This window comes from Rana temporaria, chromosome 8 (genome assembly GCF_905171775.1).
Source record: "Rana temporaria chromosome 8, aRanTem1.1, whole genome shotgun sequence".
Lineage (NCBI taxonomy): Eukaryota > Metazoa > Chordata > Amphibia > Anura > Ranidae > Rana > Rana temporaria.
Window position 1 is genome coordinate 73741330 of NC_053496.1, and position 20818 is coordinate 73762147.

Genomic DNA, 20818 nt, shown 5'->3' on the forward strand with positions numbered 1-20818 from the left:
TTTTTTCTGAAATAATCATACCGCCAGGGAGGTTAATCACCTGCCTTTCCAAGAATCTATCCGTTCATTACCAATAGCAACCCCAGCTACAGCCCAGATAATTTCGCTCCCTACCAAATATTATTACCCAGTCTCTACCAGTTTCAATCCACCTGCTTCTTCCCTTTCACCTGTAACAACTCCACAAAAACCTCCTCCAGCTACTGTTCCTGTGCCTCTGCCCTATTCCAACCCTTCCTCTTATTTTATTCCATCCTTTTCATACGTCCCTCCTGTTAACAAGTCTGCAGTGACTAAACCTAAAAAGAAGCGTAAGTACTTCCCGACCCACACCATCGCGCCAGCTGCCCAGCCTGTCCCTGTGCCAGCTGCCCAGCCTGTTCCTGTGCCAGCTGCCCAGCCTGTTCCTGTGCCAGCTGCCCAGCCTGTTGTTCCTGTGCCAGCTGCCCAGCCTGTTGTTCCTGTGCCAGCTGCCCAGCCTGTTGTTCCTGTGCCAGCTGCCCAGCCTGTTCCAGTGTCTGCTGCCCAGCCTGATGAGCCACTGTCTGCTGCCCAGCCTGATGAGCCACTGTCTGCTGCCCAGCCTGAGGGGTTCCTGTTTGCTGCCCAGCCTGAGGGGTTCCTGTTTGCTGCCCAGCCTGAGATGTTCCTGCCAGCTGCCCAGCCTTGTGTCCCGGTTCCTGCCTTCCAGCTTGGCGTCTCTGTTCCTGCCTTCCAGCTTGGCGTCTCTGTTCCTGCCTTCCAGCTTGGTGTCCCGGTTCCTGCCTTCCAGCCTGGTGTCCCGGTTCCTGCCTTCCAGCCTGGCGTTTCTGTTCCTGCCTTCCAGCTTGGCGTCTGTTCCTGCCTTCCAGGTTGGCGTCTCTGTTCCTGCCTTCCAGCCTGGTGTCCCGGTTCATGTCTTCCAGCCTGGTGTGTCTGCCTTCCAGCCTGACGTACCTGCCTTCCAGCCTGGTGTCCCGGGTCATGTCTTCCAGCCTGGTGCCCCGGTTCCCACCTTCCAGCCTGATGTGCCCGCCTTCCAGCCTGGTGCCCCGGTTCCCACCTTCCAGCCTGATGTGCCCGCCTTCCAGCCTGGTGCCCCGGTTCCCACCTTCCAGCCTGATGTGTCCGCCTTCCAGCCTGGTGCCTCGGTTCCCACCTTCCAGCCTGATGTGCTGCCTTCCAGCCTGGTGTGCTCGCTTTCCAGCCTGGTGTGCTCGCTTTCCAGCCTGGTGTGCTCGCTTTCCAGCCTGGTGTGCTCGCTTTCCAGCCTGGTGTGCCCGCTGTCTGCTGCCCAGCCTGATGAGCCACTGTCTGCTGCCCAGCCTGATGAGCCACTGTCTGCTGCCCAGCCTGAGGGGTTCCTGTTTGCTGCCCAGCCTGAGATGTTCCTGCCAGCTGCCCAGCCTTGTGTCCCGGTTCCTGCCTTCCAGCTTGGCGTCTCTGTTCCTGCCTTCCAGCTTGGCGTCTCTGTTCCTGCCTTCCAGCCTGGTGTCCCGGTTCCTGCCTTCCAGCCTGGTGTCCCGGTTCCTGCCTTCCAGCCTGGTGTCCCGGTTCCTGCCTTCCAGCCTGGCGTTTCTGTTCCTGCCTTCCAGCTTGGCGTCTGTTCCTGCCTTCCAGCCTGGTGTCCCGGTTCCTGCCTTCCAGCCTGGTGTCCCGGTTCCTGCCTTCCAGCCTGGCGTCCCGGTTCATGTCTTCCAGCCTGGTGTGTCTGCCTTCCAGCCTGACGTACCTGCCTTCCAGCCTGGTGTCCCGGGTCATGTCTTCCAGCCTGGTGCCCCGGTTCCCACCTTCCAGCCTGATGTGCCCGCCTTCCAGCCTGGTGCCCCGGTTCCCACCTTCCAGCCTGATGTGCCCGCCTTCCAGCCTGGTGCCCCGGTTCCCACCTTCCAGCCTGATGTGCCCGCCTTCCAGCCTGGTGCCCCGGTTCCCACCTTCCAGCCTGATGTGCCCACCTTCCAGCCTGGTGTCCCGGTTCCCGCCTTCCAGCCTGATGTGCTGCCTTCCAGCCTGATGTGCTGCCTTCCAGCCTGGTGTGCTCGCTTTCCAGCCTGGTGTGCTCGCTTTCCAGCCTGGTGTGCCCGCTGTCTGCCCGGATGTGCCCGCTGTCTGCCCGGATATGTCGGTACCCGCCCTGCTCAAGCCTCTTTTTGCCCAGTTTGTTGCCGGGGAAGGTCCATGGTGACAGACAGTTGGAGCGTCCGGAGGTCGCTCCTTTGAGGGGGGTACTGTCAGGAAAGGTTCCATCCGCTGGTGCTATTTATCACCTGGCTCGCAGGTCAGAAAGTGTAGCTGCTGACTATTAATAAACAGACACTTACCTGTTCCATGGTCCAACGATGCGGCCACCCAGAGCATTGCTCCTCTCCCCCTCCTCTTAGCCGGCACCTCCATTACCACTCTGGGCACCCGGCCGCGACAGCTTTCGGCTTCACGACCGGGCACGCACGAGTCGCGCTGCGCTCTCGGAGTGGACAGGCGATCTTCTGGCACCTGTTGCGTATCCCAGGAGATCGCCTAGAGGGAGGGGCCGTCTAGGAGGAGAGGAAGAGACGCCTAGGCAGCCCGTAAGAGGAAGTGGCACAGGCAGTCTCGCTCCTAACGAAGCCCCCACCCCCCTAAAAAAAAAATGACATGCCAGATGTGGCATGTAAGGGGGAGAGGAGTGCTTAAAGCGGAGTTTCATCCATAAATGGAACTTCTGCTTTTCGGAACCCTCCCCCCTCCGATGTCACATTTGGCACCTTTCGGGGGGAGCGCGGTGCAGATACCTGTCTAAGACCGGTATTTGCACCCACTTCTGGGCATAGACTCCCGTGGCAGTTATGCCACTAGCCCCACCACCCCCCCCCCCATTGTCTCCCTCGCTGTTTCCTGGGAAACACACTGTTCCCAGGAGAGAGCAGGGACCAGTGAGGGCGGGCCGCGCCGCTTGCGCAGTGGGGAACCGGGCAGTGAAGCTGCAACGCTTCACTTTCTGATTCCCTCACCGAGAATGGCGGCAGGGGCAGCCGAGAAACGAGCGATTGCTCGTCCTCATCTGCCAACATCGCGGGTGCACTGGACAGGTAAGTGTCCATTTTTTGCAGTATTTGTAGCTGCTGGCTTTTATAAAAAAAAATAAAAAATTTGGGTGGACTTCCGCTTTAAAGCGGAAGTTCCACTTTTGGGTAGAACTCTGCTTAAAGTAATTTTCTAGCAAAGATTTTAATTTGTAAGCAACAAATGTCAGGCATGAAAGGGTTAATGCCAAACACACACACAAAAAAAGTGCATAAACGCTTGTGAAAAAAATGCAGCTTTTTTACCTCATTTGTTTTTTTATCTGCTTTTCTCCTGTAAGTGGAAAAAGCATCCAAAAGAGCAGAGTGTGCGCGAAGCCTTATGCCACGTACACACGATCCGTAAATCGGACGACAGATCGGAAGTGATGTCATGTGTTGTAATATATATTTGTGTTGTATTTTCGGACGACAACTGTACTGACTAAACGAAAATCGTACGAACTGGTATCGTGCGAGGAAAATTTTCGTGCATGTCCGATTAAATTAATATCGGACGAACTGTCATGATCGGCTCACGGAAGCCCTGTACGAACGATCCGATTATCGTAGATTCTTCCTCAGATTACATTTTTCGTACAATATTCGGATTGTGTGTGCGGACCATTAGGCTCCATTCACACTAATGCGTTTTTTGATGCATTTTGCAGAAATGCAGGGACATTTTTTAACATGGTTTCCTATGGAACATGTTCACATCAATGCTTTTTTGTGCCTCTGCGTTTTTGGAAAGGGTCGGGGGCTTTTTTTCCCACAAAAAGCAGCGTTTTGCATATAATAGAATTCAATGGACCCGCATCCAAAATGCAAGTACTGCGTTTTTTACCGCGATTTTGCCACAATTTGCGTTTTTTTTAACCTGCTATAAGTTGGTTGTTAAAGGAAATGTAAAAAAATTAAAATTGGCAGCTAAAATTTTTTTTTTGAAAAAAACCCCCTGCAAATCGCGGTAAAATCGCTGTAAAAACACGTGTCGAAAAATGCAGCAAAAACGCTCAAAAGCAACATACATAGGTGTGAATCAAGCCTTACACATAGTCGTTTTTCGGCATGAAAAAAAACGACATTTTTAAAAACGTCATTTAAAATGATCGTGTTTTTCGGCTTCTAAAAAAAAATGACGTTTTTCGGGTTGTAAAAAATGATCGTGTGTGGGCTAAAGCGACGTTTTAAACCCGCGCATGCCCAGAAGCGAGTTATGAGACGGGAGCGCTCGTTCTGGTAAAACTACCGTTCATAATGGAGTAAGCACATTCATCACGCTGTAACAGACAAAAAAGCGCGAATCGTCTTTTACTAACAAGGAGTCAGCTAAAAGCAGCCCAAAGGCGAATAGAACTTCCCCTTCAGAGTGCCGTCGTACGTGTTGTACGTCACCGCGCTTTGTTCATCATTTTTTAAAAACGATCGTGTGTGGGCAACATCGTTTTTAATGATGAAGTTGGAAAAACATTGTTTTTTGGACATGCTGCAAAATGTATTTTTTTTTTTCATGCCGAAAAACTACCGTGTGTATGCGGCCTTAGGCCCCTTTCACACTGTGGCATTTTTTAGGCGCTTTAGCGTTAAAAAGAGCTCCTGTAAAGCGCCTGAAATAAGCTGCATCTGCAATCCCAATGTGAAAGCCCGAGTGCTTTCACACTGAGGCGTTGCGCTGGCAGGGCGTTAAAATAAGTCCTGCAGGCAGCTTCTTTGCAGCGCTTTAGGAGCGTTGAATACGCTTTTAAAGCCCCTTGCCATTGTGGGAGCTTTTTTTTAACGACAAAGCCCCTTAAAAAACGCCCAAGTGTGAAAGGGGTCTTAGCGGCGCTTTACCAGCATTTTTTGGACGCTGGCACTGTGAAAGGGCTCTGAAAGCACTCAGGCTTTCACATTGGGATTGCAGATGAGGCTTCTTTCAGGCGCTTTACAGGCTTTTTAATGCCAAAGCGCCTGAAAAACGTGTGGAAGTGGTCTTAGGCTTGAATGCATGTTGCTTTTTGAGCGTTTTGTAGTGCTTTTTGCGGTGCTTGCTGCGTTTTTCGACACACACTTTTTTACTGCGACTTGCATTTTTTTTTTTTTACCCGGCAATTTTTTATTTATTTTGTACATTTCCTTTAACAACCAGCAAATTGCGGTAAGGCTCCATTCACACTAATGTTTTTTTTGGTGCATTTTGCAATTTTGCAGAAATGCAAGGAAATTTTTTAACATGGTTTCCTATGGAACATGTTCACATCAATGCTTTTTTGTGCCTCTGCATTTTGGGAAGGGTCAGGGACTTTTTTTCCCAGCAAAAAGCAGCGTTTTGCATGCAATAGAATTCAATGGACTTGCATCCAAAACACATTTTGCCGCGATTTTGCTGCGATTTGTGTTTTTTTTAACCTGTTCATAGCTGGTTGTTAAGGGAAATGTAAAAAATAAAAATTACTGGCTAAAAAAAAAAACGCAAATCGCAGTAAAAACGCACGTCAAACGCAGCAAGCACCGCAAAAAGCATTGCAAAAATGCTCAAAAGCAACATGCATAGGTGTGAATCGAGCCTAAAAACGCGGTACTTGCGTTTTGGATGCGGGTCCATTGAATTCTATTACATGCAAAATGCTGCTTTTAGCAGGAAAAAAGTCCCCGACCCTTTCCAAAAACGCAGAGGCACAAAAAAGCATTGATGTGACCATGTTTCCTAAGAAACCATGTTAAAAAATGTCCCTGCATTTCTGCAAAATGCATCAAAAAAACGCATTAGTGTGAATGGAGCCACCAATCAGAGGCAGAATCCAAACCTACACCAGCCCCTTCCATTATCATATGAAATGTATTAGGTGATGTGACTTGGAACTCCTGTAGAATAAAACACAGCTTTTGTATTTGTTTCAGAGCAAGCCTTTGCACCCTGTGTCTCTCAGCAGCATCTGATGTGCTGTGTGTGGTTGGAGTGTTGCAGCAGCAGCAGCAGGGCTAGTCCCTTATGGGGAGGCAGTGAGCATGTGCAGTGCAGCCCAAGGTATGTGCATGTCGAGCTAACAGAAAGGCTTGTCTTTGCAATGCCATGTTTGTGTATGTGTACCATCTACCGGACAGGATTCCGTCTGCCTGGGAGCCCCGCTCTGTAATCTGATGTTTTCTTGTTTCTGTTTTAGCCTTCAGGACAATTCGTTCGGCAGCACAGCTGTAACCGAGTAAGTGCAATCTTTATATCATTAGAGTAAACAACAATGTATCCAGGGCTGTGTGGTTCTAGTGCACTCCCTGCTGTCATTTCCAGATGCCTGAGCGAGATCACCCAGACTGGAAGAAATCTCCCTGTATAACCTAGATGGAGGTGTCAATCACTTCTAATTAGATCCCTATGTATTCTGTGTGATGATCCCTATGTATTCTGTGTGATCCATAGACATTCTGTGTGATGATCCCTATGTATTCTGTGTGATGATCCCTATGTATTCTGTGTGATGATCCCTATGTATTCTATGTGATCCCTATGTATTCTGTGTGATGATCCCTATGTATTCTGTGTGATGATCCCTATGTATTCTGTGTGATGATCCCTATGTATTCTGTGTGATCCATATACATTCTGTGTGATTGTGGAGCTTGCTGCTAGAGGAAACAAGAAAACAGGTCGATTTTCCCTGAGTAGGCTGTGATCACAGTCTTAAATATTTTATTGCCACTAAACCGTATACATATTGGAGATGTATTGATGTGCAGGGGCAGCATGGGGCAGCATAATCCTCATTTAATGCCCATCTATGTATGTCACGGGAGACTGATATTTAATAATAAAAAAAAAATGGGCAAAAAAAAAAAGTGGTTAAATAAAGAAGGCGAAGCAAAGTTACATTTTATTTCCCCCACCCACACACACTGGGTGTAGAGACATTAAACCTAAAAATGAAAGGTACACGGCAGAGCTTCCAGCTGGAACCCGTCTGCACCTTGCATGGCTTTGATCTATGGGTCGCACGTATGCACCTGAAATGTACCAACAAAAATCATTTGTAACGGCATTAATTTACACCGCTTTGCATATAATGAATATTTCAGCCATTTGGATCGTCTGTAATGCAGACAACAGCCATTTTTTTCCCCACAATGGAAATAAATCTTGATATTCAGATGATGTTTGAGCAATCGGCACATCCTATATCCCTTTATTTGCTCTAAAAAAAAAAATATATATATATATATATATATCTTATAAACATATCGACTATTGCATTGTGAATAAATGGCTTTGATAAATCATTAAAAAATTAATTTTTTGTGGAATTGGGCCTTTGAACAGTTCTATGCAGGGCTGGTAAATTGTATAGATCAAATCTAGTATTTTATTTATTTTTTAAAGAAGATACTATCTTTACATAACGATGAAAACATGTAATTCTAATGTGAGGGAAAGCTATACTGAGGGAAACATGTTGAGCTGTCATAGCTGATTACTCCTTATGGTGATTCTGGTTGCCTGGCAGTGACAATGAGCCTTTGACTTTTATCATTTGAGTCAGTATAGGATTGATTTACTAAAGGTGCACCTTGCAAAGTTCAGTTGCACCTTGCAAGAGAAATGAGTCCAGAGCTTAGTAAATGAGATGACAGTTCACTTTGCAAAGAATACCCAATCACGTGCAAGGAAAAAAAAAAAAACAGCATTTTTGCTTGCACATGTTTGGATGATTGAAGCCAACATAGCTCATTTACTAAGCCCTGGAGCAACTGCACTTGTAGAGTGCAACTGCGCTTCGCAAAAGGCAAAGGGGGTTATTTACTAAAGGCAAATCCACTTTGCACTTGAAAGTGCACTTGGAAGTGCAGTCGCTTTAGATCCGAGGGGGACATGCAAGGAGAATAAAAACCTGCATTTTAGCTTGCACATGATTGGATGATAAAATAAGCAGAGCTTCCCCTCATTTCAGACCTTCACCTGAGATAGTCAGCGACTGCACTTCCAAGTGCAATTTCAAGTGCACTTTGCACTTGTAGTTTGCACTTGTAGTGGAAAGGGGATTTGCCTTTAATGAATCAACCCCTTAGGCCCGGATTCACGTACAGCGGCGTATCTTTGAGCGGGCGTAACGTATCCTATTTACGTTACGCCTCCGCAACTTAGACGGGCAAGTGCAGTATTCTCAAAGCACTTGCTCCGTAAGTTGAGGCGGCGTAGCGTAAATTGGCCGGCGTAAGCCCGCCTAATTCAAATGTGGAAGATGTGGGCGTGTGTTATGTAAATGTTATGTGACCCCACATAAATGACGCTTTTTACGAACGGCGCATGCGCCGTCCGTGGACATATCCCAGTGTGCATTGCTCCAAAGTACGCCGCAAGGATGTATTGGTTTCGACGTGAACGTAAATTACGTTCAGCCCCATTCACGGACGACTTACGCAAACAACGTAACATTTTCAAAATTTGACGCGGGAACGACGTCCATACTTAACATTGGTACGCCGCATGTACGCCTCATATAGCAGGGGTAACTTTACGCTGGGAAAAGCCTAACGTAAACGGCTTATCTGTACTGCGTCGGCCGGGGGCGTACGTTCGTGAATTTGCGTATCTAGCTGATTTACATATTTCTAGGCGTAAATATGCGTACACGTCCCTGGCGGGCCAGCGTAAATATGCAGTTAAGATCCGATGGCGTAAGAGACTTACGCCGGTCGGATCTAATACAAATCTATGCGTAACTGATTTTTAGAATCAGGCGCATAGATACGACCGCTCAGACTCAGAGATACGCCGTCGTATCTCCTTTGAGAATCTGGGCCTTAGTTTACATTTTCAGAAAAAATGAAAAGCTGAGCAAACGCCGTACACCCTCTCCACGTCCCCCCCTTTCCGGGCTCCGCTGTACCTACCTGCTGTGCTGAGCAGCAGTCTGTGCCCACACAGCCCGTGTAGCAGTCCAGGGATCTGACATGTCCATTCTTCTCCCTTTTCTTGGTGCAGAGCTTCCGGGACAGATCAGAGTGACTGTCGGCGCTGACCATTTAGAATTGCTTGGATCTGTCTCAGAAGAGGTGCATAAAGAAGAGGGAGAAGAGTGGGTATTTCAAGTCCACATCATGGGCACTGACAGCTCAGCACCCATGCAGGTAAGTACAGCGGATACCAGGGGGTGGGGAGAATGTACAGTGTCCTTTTTTCTGAAAAGTGAACTACCACTCTTTAACGGAAGGAATCAGAAAATCGGGGGTCTTTACTTCGTCTGATTTTGTAATTTGCATGCTATTTCCTAGTCAATGGCTTGATGTTTGGAAGCCAGAGACAGCCAAGAAACTAGCATTTTCAGGAGGTGGTCAACATTGGCAGCTGAAATTTTTTTTTTCCCGGTCCTCTCTGCTGTTGTGTGGCAGATGGGATTTGTAGTTCATTTATTCACAGATCTCTGTGAACCCAGGTTCACACTGGGTACGATTTGGTACGATTTGAGATACGATTTGAGATGCGATTTTACATGTCAAATCGCATCTCAAATCGGCGGCATTTGTCGGCAATGGCACCGTCCTAATCGGTGCGACGCTGCATCTGCGGCGCTGCACCGATTTCAAAAAGTATTTCGGGCCACGATTTACATTGAACCCTGCACAGATGTCTCTTAAATCGCGGCTGAAATCGCGGCAAAACCGCAGCCGCAAAATCGCGGCTGAAATCGCGATTTTTACCGTGATTTTGAATTCGCAGCAGTGTGAACCTAGCCTGAATGAATGACGTGGCTGTGCAGGTGTAGCCCCCACACAGCTACACCAATTTTATAAAGGGGTGTGGTGAAGAGGAAACCCCCCACCCAACTTTAAGGGGGGGGGGTAAGGGGCTCAGGGGGTGAGGATTGGGGTGCTTAGCAACATGTTACAACCTAAATTTGTGTATAGCAAACATGAAGGTAGAGGTGGCAGAAGCCTTGAATACTTGTTTTTTGTCCTGAGACTAGACTGGAAAAAATGGTTGACGCTGGATTTTAAAGAAACAGAACATAACCCACATAGGATTAAACGTTCCTTCCACTGACTAGAGTAAACTCTGAAGTCTGTGCCTGTGGTTTACTGTTCTTTCCTGTACATCCTCTCTGCCCTTTGTAGTGGTCAAACCCAATTTTTCCTTTGCAGGTTGAACTTTATTGCCTTTTTTTTACCTTTTTTTTTTTTTAACAGAAAGAAGCATTTTTTCTACCTTGCATGACCAGACATACTTTCCTAAAACATTCTCTGTATAAAACTTCATACTGCTCTAGGCCTTCCGACTCTCAAAGCGGACCTTCCGCCATTTTTTAATCTTTCCATCTATTAAATCCTCTGCCCTTGTTTTAATTTTAGATTTTAGTAAAACATTTTTTTTTTCTGACAGTAAATGCCTTATACAGCCACTTCCTCTTTCTTGTCTGATAAAGCCTATGCTTATGACCTCATGTACAGCTCTCTCTCTAACTCTGGTGAGAGTTTGCCAGGAAGGGAGAGGGGATGAGTCATAAGAGGGCCAATGAGAGCTTTGTGGCTGGAGGTGTGCCTCTGTGTGTATGTGTAAATCCAGGAAGTGAACAAGCAGCAGCTTCAGCTGCCCACAGTTAAAATGGATGCAGCCAGACTCAGTGGAGAGAGATTTCTGCAGCATATTTGGCAAGTACAGAATCACAGTATATATAAAATAATATGCAAAGTAGTTGGAGGGAAGCCTCAGAATGGCAAATATGTTTTTATTATAAACTATGTGAGAAGACTGCAGTTCTTTCCTGTTATGCTCTTTTTATGCTGTTGTCTGTTACCAAGAAGCGGTGGAGATGGTGGCACAACATTTCTTAGGGTTACCATTCTTGGCCTGTATTCAGGGGCGGACTGTCCACTCATGGGGCCCCCGGGCAATAGAAGAATATGGGGCCCCCGGGCAATAGGAGAATATGGGGCCCCCGGGCAATAGGAGAATATGGGACCCCCGGGCAATAGGAGAATATGGGGCCCCCGGGCAATAGGAGAATATGTGATCTATATATAATCCGCGCTTAGGTCAGGAAAAAAAAGACTGCTGCCTCTCTGTAGTACTTCACTAAAGAGGCCTGAAAATTGGAAGTGTTGTAAAAAGAGGTTGTGGTGCTGCCTGTTCTTGGATGGGGGGGCAGATTGAGATGGGAATGGGATCCTAGGGGCAAATAGGGCTTGTCGGGTATCCTGTAGTAGGACCAGTTCCAATATGGATGGACTGCCTATGGTAATGACCATCAGGGATAAATATTCTCTATGATGAGGATACCCTATTGATGGTGAGAAAATAGTAGGAGAGTGCCTATACCATAACCACCAACCTAGGTGGGGTATAAGTGCGATTTATACCCCACCTAGGTTGGTGGTTATGGTATAGACACTCTCCTACTATTTTCTCACCATCAATAGGGTATCCCCATCATAGGGAATATTTTTCCCTGATTGTCATTACCATAGGCAGTCCATCCATATTGGAACTGGTCCTACTACAGGATACCCGACAAGCCCCATTTGCCCCTAGGATCCCATTCCCATCTCAATCTGCCCCCCATCCAAGAACAGGCAGCACCACAACCTCTTTTTACAACACTTCCAATAGGAGAATATGGGGCCCCCGGGCAATAGGAGAATATGGGGCCCCCGGGCAATAGGAGAATATGGGGCCCCCGGGCAATAGGAGAATATGGGGCCCCCGGGCAATAAGAGATTATGGGGCCCCCGGGCAATAGATTATGGGGCCACACAGTACACACATACAGTATACATACACAGTATATATACACACATACACACACTGAAAAAGGTGCTGGAGAGGCAGGGCAGCTATAATCTTGGGATTTAAAAAAAAAAAGATTTTTACATACTGTCCCTGGTTTTACTGAGGCTGGCAACCCTGATGGGGCCCCCTAGTGGCATGGGGCACTCAAATGGTCAGTCCGCCCCTGCCTGTATTATAGGGCGTACTCGCACTGGGACTGGTTTAACTGTGGCTGAGTTGGATTCTACCCCGGTTAGGCTAGTGTGAGTGCCCCAAACTGTGCCTGGGATCGATTAAGCGCGCCGCTCATGGGACTACTTGAAAGAGGTGGTCCTTGGCGTGGTTAACTTGTGGTCAGGTATGGTGTTTGCTTTTGAGTGAGTGCAAACCATGCCAGAGCACAGAACTTTCTATAGAGGACAATGTAGGGAAGCATGGATCCCTGGTCTAGTTAGCAGAGGAGTGTGCCCACGTTGGGTACGATTTACTAAAGGGAAATCCACTCTGCACTACAAGTACACTTGTAAGTGCAGTCGCTGATCTGAGGGGAAGCTCTGAATTTAGGGGAAGCTCTACTGATTTTATCAACCAATCGTGCAAACAAAAATTATTATTTTTTTCCTTGCATGTCCCCCTCAGATCTACAGTGACTGCACTTCCAAGTGCACTTGTAGTGCGAAGTGGATTTGCCTTTCGTAAATAACCCCCATGGTGTGCTGAGCTTATCTCGGCTGAGATTTGCAGCACTCGCGATACACAAACAAACGAACCAGCCCAAGGGGGTAACTGTGCCCGGGACCAGTTAAAGTGTCAGTGTGAGTGTACTCACACTAAGTTTCTCTCAGTTGCATGTAAAGTAGAGGTATAAGTGTTAATTAGTCATTTCAACAGTTCTTCATTTCAAACTGTGTTTCTGTTATTCTGAAGGAGCTCTACAAGTAAAAATATATCTCGTTGAAGGTAATGAGGCACATCAATGTTTTCTACCTGCTAAAAAGCTGAAGCAGTTGTGATGATGACCTTTCAAGTAATCCGTCGTCTCTCGGCTTCCTGCCAATCTCGGCTTGTTTGCCTCCTAAGCTTTAAAATAGTTGCTGTCAGCATCCACACTTCCCACACTTTTGGCCCCTATTATCACTCATGCATCCCTATCCCTATGAGTCTAGATCAGCTAGTTTTTCCTCTTAATTGTCTCACTTAGTTTTGCTTCTGAGTGTCTGTGAATCCCTGACCGAGAGTACCTATCCTGTCTACATTTTGTCACATTGACTGCGGCTCCATTCACACTAATGCTTTTTTTGATGCATTTTGCAGAAATGCAGGGACATTTTTGAACATGGTTTCCTATGGAACATGTTCACATCAATGCTTTTTTGCACCTCTGCGTTTTTGGAAAGGGTCAGGGACTTTTTTTCCTGCAAAAAGCAGCATTTTGCATGTAACAGAATTCAATGGACCCGCATACAAAAGGAAGTACCGCGATTTGTGTTTTTTTTTTACCTGTTTATAGCTGGTTGTTAAAGGAAATGTAAAAAAATGTAAATTGCCGGCAAAAAAAAACACAAATCGCGGTAAAAACGTGTGTCGAAAAACGCAGCAAGCACCGCAAAAAGGACTGCAGAAATGCTCAAAAGCAACATGCATAGGTGTGAATCGAGCCTCGGGGCCTAATGTAATTATGTAATACTTCAATTCATGGCATTCATTATAAAAGCAAACCATCTGTAAAAATTAAAATAAATAAATAATCACACATTGATATTAACCCCTGCATGACGAAAAGTAAAACAAATCCTAATGCCTAAACTCAGTTTTGCAACTTTGGTATATGTTAATAAAACTGTATACTTCATTGCAAATACTGGGGTAGATTCAGGTAGTGCCGCGCACTTTTTACGGAGGCGCTGCGTTACGTTTTTATGCTACGCCTCCGTAAATTACTTGCGCTACGCTTGATTCAGGAAGCAGTAGCTCCGTAATTTGCGGAGGCGCTCCATAAAAATGGCCGGCGTAAGCGCGCGTAATTTAAATGATCCCGTAGGGGGCGTGGATCATTTAAATTAGGCGCGTTCCCGCGCCGAACGTAGTGCGCATGCTCCGTCGGGAAACTTTCCCGACGTGCATTGCGGCAAATGACGTCGCAAGGACGTCATTTGCTTCAAAGTGAACGTAAATGGCGTCCAGCACCATTCACGATTCACTTACGCAAACGACGTAAAATTTAAAATTTGCGACGCGGGAACGACGGGTATACTTAGCATTGGCTGCCCCTGCTAATAGCAGGAGCAGCCTTACGCAGAACCCGACGAACGCAAGCGACGTAAAATGCGTATGCAGGGCTCGCGTAGGGTTGTGAATTGGTGTTAGTATGCAATTTGCATATTATACGCTGACCACTACGGGAACGCCACCTAGCGGCCATCGTAAGAATGCAGCCTATGATACGACGGCATAAGAGCCTTATGCCAGTCATATCTTAGGCTGCAGTCGACGTATCAAGCTCTCTGAATCAGGAGCAGTCGATACGCCGGCGCAACTAAGCAATTGTAACTATGGTTACGCAGACGCAATTGCTTTCTGAATGTACCCCATTAGCTATCCAGGCGAGTTATACCTTCTGTTTTCCAGCAGAAATTGGGTCTTCATTAATGATTTTCAAAGATCAACTGGCCCCCCAAAAAAAATGTTTTAGCTGTATATTTCTTGCCATTTCTATGAACCTTAAAAAAACAAAACAAAATAAATTCTACTGATACCATAGGTGTGTATATTATTTGTTGTTTGTACCTGTAGTAGGGCCAAGAAACAACAGGGTGGATTTGGCTTTTTTCAACCTAAACACACTAGCATTAAATAAATGTAAAAAAATGTACAATCCTACCCTAAAACGCACTGACCTCCAACTGTGACCCTTGACCTTGATGTTGACCCTGACACTAACCTAGACCAAGCCCTAACTGCTTCCCACCCAGCCAATGTTCATAAATGGCCAGGTGTGAGCTTCCCCGTTCTGAGTCGACGTACCCGTTCATCACTCAGAACGCGTGTGTTCGACCGATCCTGTGATGGCTGTGATTTTCAGACACAGCCCATCACAGATCACGACATTGGCGCTGTGATTTGCGCTCCCGATCATGTAATGGTGTTGTCCAATCACAGCCTTCACACAATATAAACGGAGACTTGTGTCTCTGTGTCGGCACACCCCGCTGAGCTGGGGGGGGGGGGGCATGCTACAGCCTCTTTGACAGCTCTCTGTGTAACTGATTGATTTTTGTGTTCAAGTTACACAGAGATCACACCTACTACAGCCATCTCCACACAGTACACCAAGCACCATCTGTCCCTGTACAAGTGTCCCAGTGCACAAAACATCTGTCACACTGTTTCACTGTCCCATCAACATCTGTAGCAGTGCACAAAAACATCTGCAATAGTGTTCCATTGCTACATCAATATCTGTCATAGTGTACAAAAACATCTGTCAGTGTGCCAATGTCCCACCAATAAATAATGAAAAAAATGTAAAGCACCCCCAACCCCCCTGTGCTAGCGTGAACACACACGTTGGTGCTGTACCCATACGTAAACGGTGATCGCACCACACATGTGAGGTATCGCCGCAAATGTCAGAGTGAGAGCAATAATTATAGCACCAGACCTCCTGTTTTACTCCAAACTGATATAAAAAAAAGGGCCTTTGCTACAAAAAATATAATGTTTGGGGGTTCTAAGTAATTTTCCAGCAAAAATACTGATTTTTAACTTGTAAGTGCTGGTTCACTTCGCAACTTTGAAGCTAACATCCCTGTACAACTTAATTGCGGCTTGCATACAACTTCTATAACAGAAGTCAATGCAAGTCATGATGAAGTTGCCCCAAAGTAGTTTATGAACTTTATTCTAAGTTGGAGCGACTTGAATAGCACAGATTAAACCGGTTCCATTGCCGTTAAAGTCGCATAACAAGTTGCGGCAGTGTGAACCGACCCTTGACAAAAAGTGTCTGAAGAAGACCTGGCCTGAAGCACTCCTTGAATGTTGCGTTTCTTTGTGCGGCTAAGCTGTGAAAAGGTCTCGCATGTGGTATTGCTATACTCAAGACGAGTAGTAGACTGCGTTCTGGGGTGTAGTTGCAAGTATGCATATGCCGTGTGTTAGAAATAACTTTTTAATATGACTTTTTGTGCCTCTTACTAAATACCTTGGACGGTCTACTTTCCATAAAGGGGTCATTTGGGGGGTATGTGAACTGTTCTGGCATGTTTGTCTTGGTTCACAGTGGAAAGGCTTCAAAGTCACCCGACTCTGAAGCTGCCCCACATATCGCGACTTCAGTGTGGCTTGTAAATGACTTCTGTAATAGAAGTCAATGCAAGCCGCTCTGAAGTGGCCCCCAAGTAGTACAGGAACCTTTTTCCTAAGTCTAAGTGACATGAGTCGCTCAAATTGGAACAAATCTATTGCACTGAATGGAGTGCGACTGGTCAGCTGGCTTAGTCACCTGACGGGTCGCCCCCAGTGTGAACCAAGCCTAAAGCCTCGTACACACGATCTGATTGTTGGCAGGGGATTGTCTGATGACAGACTGTTGGCCTAAAATCTGACCGTTAGTACGCTCCATCAGACAATTGTTGTCCAACTTTCGACCAACAAATGTTGGATGGCAGGCTAGTAAATTTTCGGCGGACAACGGCCTGTTGTCAGATTTTCGTATCATCTGTACAAAAGTCCAAAGTACATACACGCATGCTCTGAATCAATGCTCACCAAACACGTCATTAGCAGAAGGTGCCCAAAGGGTGGCGCTCATGAGTTAAAATTCTACGTAGTACGTCACTACGTTCGTGTTTGTTGGCCGACAGTTGTGTGCCTTTATTATGCAAGACAAAATCCAGGTACACGCCTTTTTGACACAAGTCTGAAGCTCGGTTGGCCAAAAATCGGATTGTGTGTACATGGCTTAAGGCTAGCCATACAGTATACAATTGTCTTGTAAAACTTTCCTATAGATTTACCAAAACCATATAATATGAGGCCAAACCTAAACACTTTAAATTTGTATGCAACCGGACTGGCCCTTCTACTACATAGTTGAGCAGGATTTTCGAGAAAACACGCCATTAACCCTTCTTATGCCATTCACAAAAACGGCACCACTCAGTGCGCCCGTTTTTGTGAAAATATTTTTTTAACCATGTAGGTTAAGGAGATATTTCTTGCACCTACAGGTAAGCCTTAATCTAGGCTTACCTGTAGGTGCAAGTTGCAACAGTGGGTTTACAACCACTTTAAGAACAGGGGTTTAGTCTGCACACATTTGAAAATGCATGCGTAAGCTACAGGCCCCATCAAGGCTCCCGCTTTCTGTAGTAGTAAGGCCTCTTGCACATGATACACTTGTTTTAGCTACTTTTTCAGACTTTTTTGTATATGCGTGTATCAACGCACATTTTTGCGCATATGCATTATTTTTCTGCACAATATGTAAATGTCCATTTGCATGCATGAGGCATAAATTACTGACCAAAAAGCAAATTTTTCTATTTCTTCTCTTTTACTGGTATTGCACAGCGCTCGTTTACGTGTCTGTGTGCATAAGCACATCCATAATTGCCTGTATTTTAGATCAGTAAAAAACTGTAGTGAGCTTTTTCAAGCTGCAGTGTGCAAGAGGCCTAACTCTAACTTCTGAGAGTCTTCACAATTATTAAATACCAAGATCTATTTGTGTAAAAAAAAAAAAGATACAAAAGTCATATGGGTACAGTGTTGCAGTAATTATCATTCAAAGCAAGACAGCACTGAAAAGCTGAGCCTGGGTTTTTTATGCAGTTTTTTTTTTTTTTGCACTGCTCTTTTCTCTATGAGAACCAGCTAAAATGCACACCTTACATCATTCAGAGGAGAGAGTACAGGGATGGGTTTTACTGGGTGATCACTGTGATAGCAAATCACAGGATATTGGAATGATCATGTGTCCTGGCTCCTAATACTTAGTATGAGACAAGGAGCTGTCGGTGACAGCTCAGTCTCTGTGCAGGAAGAAAGATAAGAAGCACATATATTTTGCATTTCAGAAGAGGGCCCACTTCTGTGATGCCACATACATGGGTGAGCTTGGCATCAAAACATTAATAATCGCAGTAGCATGTAAACTGTCATTTTTGGAGAGATTTTCTCTTACAAGGAAGGCCTGAAGAATGAGTGAAAATCTCTCTGAAGTGAAGGGATATCGCTTCTTGGAGAGCTGTCATGAGAAGAGGGATTATGAATCTCCCAGCAGGGACCCAGACGGCAATGAATGGTTACATTTTTGATCCTTCCTACTGCAGCCAAACTTTTAACTTTTTCTTACATAGGGATTGAAAGATACTAAAACATTTTTTTTTTTTTAATTAGAATCTTTCACTGGTCCATAAAGCAGTAATGTGTTGTACATTCGTTGTATGGGTTCTGCTAATCGCCTAGCTTTGTTTTTGAGAGTTTGGGCAAATTCTGTACCCTATTTTCCAGCACTTCTTTAGGGCCTGTACCCACCTAATCATTCCATTGCAGTGTGTTAATGCGCAGGCTGCATGTTATGTCACATGTTAAAATGCATTCTATAAAAAAAATGTGAGTAATGCAAGCCTCTAAGGCAGCCTTTCTCAACCAGTGTGCCGCGGCACACTGGTGTGCCGTCAGAGGTTCTCAGGTGTGCCGCGGGGTCAGTGGAGAGAAGACTGTGAGAAGCTCTGTCAGCTTCAAAAGTGAAAGTAAAGTGCAGAGGAGTGTGCTGTGCTCTCTGCTTCCCCCTAGAGTGCAGTACCCGGCTGAATGAGGAATCTGGAAAGGTACTGAGCTAGAAGCTAGATTCATTTTAAAATGGCTTTATACATGTGTCTGAGTGTGTGTGCACATGTGAGTGTCTGTCTGTATGTGTGTATGTGTGTGTAAGCATGTGTCTGTATGTATGTGTGCATGTTACTTTTTATCCTGAATCAAAGGAATGAACTTTGGACTGTAGATGTAGAGTACCAAACCATCCAACTTTTTTCCGACGGAAATTCCGCTCCTGTGTGCAGGGCATAAATCCTGACAGGGCATTCCTTGCAATGCTATCTTTTGAGAAGATCTTATCAATCGGCATACTTTTATTGCTTTGTCGCTCTTGAGAAAATTCTTCCTTCCTTCCTGTTCTGGTAATAGTTGTTGTTGGAATAAAAGCTGAAGGAACATCAAAGTTGAAAGAAGCCAAAATTGGAGGCAAAATTTACCTACTAATGCTGTGTATACACGATGGACTTTTTTCATCAGAAAAAACGATTGTGTGTGGGCGCCATCTGACTTTTTTCTATCAGTGTAAAAAAATAGAACATGTTTTAAATTCTTCCGATGGAAAAAAAATCCGATGGGGAAATTCTGATAGATATCTGATAGATATGTGTGGAATTCCGTCTGCTCAGAATCAAGTCGACGCATGCTCGGAAGCATTGAACTTAATTTTTCTCAGCTCGTCGTAGTGTTTTACGTCACCGCCTTTTGGACGGTCGGAATTTAGTCTGATAGTGTGTATGCAAGACTGATGAAAGTCAGCTTCATCGGAATTCCGACAGAAAATTCCATCGGATTTTATTCCATCGGAAATCCGATCGTGTGGATTAGGGCATTTTCAGTGATGTGTCAATACAGAGATTTTTTTCTTGCTTTCATGTTTTTGGGACAAAAAGCAAAGGAAAAATGGTCTGAGCTTAGTTTCTGTACATACAGTATGGCCTCACAGCCCTATTACATTTAACAAAAATCACAAGAAAGTTAAAAATAGGTCACTTAACTACCATGTATTCTTGAACATCTTTATATTTTATTCATTATACTATGGATACATGGAAGGAGTGATGGATATATTTACTAGTGTATCCTTTCCATTACTAATAGGCATAGCAATAACAAGTAGTTTTTCAGGCTTGGCCACATTGCACCTTGGAAGTTTTACAAGCTAATGGCAGGAAAATCTTAATCTAGTTAAACTGTACAGTGTATCCTTTTTGTAAAGTGGTAAGTTAGCAGATCTGAACAAGTGAAAAGCTTGTCTCCCATGGTACAGCAGTAGTTTTCCATACTCTTATTCTGCATAAGCTGTTCTGGCAAATTGCATATAAAGGAAGGAACATAGGGCCAGATTCTGAGAAGAGTTACGACGGTGTATCTCAGGAAACACCGTTGTATCTCTGTTTCTATGCGAGTGATTCCTAGAATCCTTTTCGCATAGATACGGCCAAGATCCGACAGGTGTAAGTCACTTACACCGTCGGATCTTAGATGTAATGCGACGCCGGCCGCTAGGTGGCGTTTACGTTCAGTTCTCATTTGACTATGCAAATGAGCCTGATACGCCGATTCCCGAACGAATTTGCGTCGCGTAGTCGTCTCCGTAAGCGTAAGGTTACCCCTGCTATATGAGGGGTAACCTTACGCCAGTCCGCCGTATGCCATGTTAAGTATGGCGTCGGGTCAGCGTCGTCTTTTTCCGTCGGTTACGTCGTTTTACTAAGTTGTCCGCGAATACGACTTTACGTCAATGACGCTCACGTCGGCGTCATTGACGTTTTCCGTCGTGAGCTGGAGCATGCGCACTGGGCTATTTTTCCGCCCGGCGCATGCGCAGTTCGATCGGCGCGGGGGCGCGCTTAATTTGAATACAAGCCGCCCCCTTTGAATTACGCGGCCATAAGCCGGGCCATTTACACTACGCCGCCGCAAATTACGGAGCAAGTGCTTGGAGAATACGGCACTTGCTCCAGTAAGTTGCGGTGGCGTGGTGTAAATGGCTTACACTACGCCAACGCAGAATCTTAGAGAATCTGGCCCATAATTCAACTAACAAGTGGTTACTAGTTTACTAGTAAAAAAAAAAAAAAAATATGTCCCTGCATTTAATTTTAAAAATCTGATCACCATAATCTTGGTAGATGGGTAGCTGAAGTAAGAGCTGCTTACCGGTACCGTTTCCTTTCTGGCAAGAACAGTGAGCAGCACAGTAGTGACGATGTCTTATCTCACGACAAATCGGGTGTCA

The 20818-nt window shown here is 45.6% G+C and overlaps 1 protein-coding gene across 4 annotated transcripts in view; it reads left to right on the forward strand.

Annotated features, from left to right (window-relative positions):
• Positions 1 to 20818, forward strand: part of FAM13C (family with sequence similarity 13 member C) — a 250535-nt gene that overhangs the window by 78135 nt on the left and 151582 nt on the right. For all 4 annotated transcript variants that reach the window (XM_040362039.1, XM_040362041.1, XM_040362042.1 and 1 more), the window contains exons 2-3: positions 5904 to 6030; positions 6167 to 6205. In XM_040362039.1, the coding sequence (XP_040217973.1) occupies positions 5904 to 6030; positions 6167 to 6205 (166 nt within the window). The remainder of the gene's footprint in view (positions 1 to 5903; positions 6031 to 6166; positions 6206 to 20818) is intronic.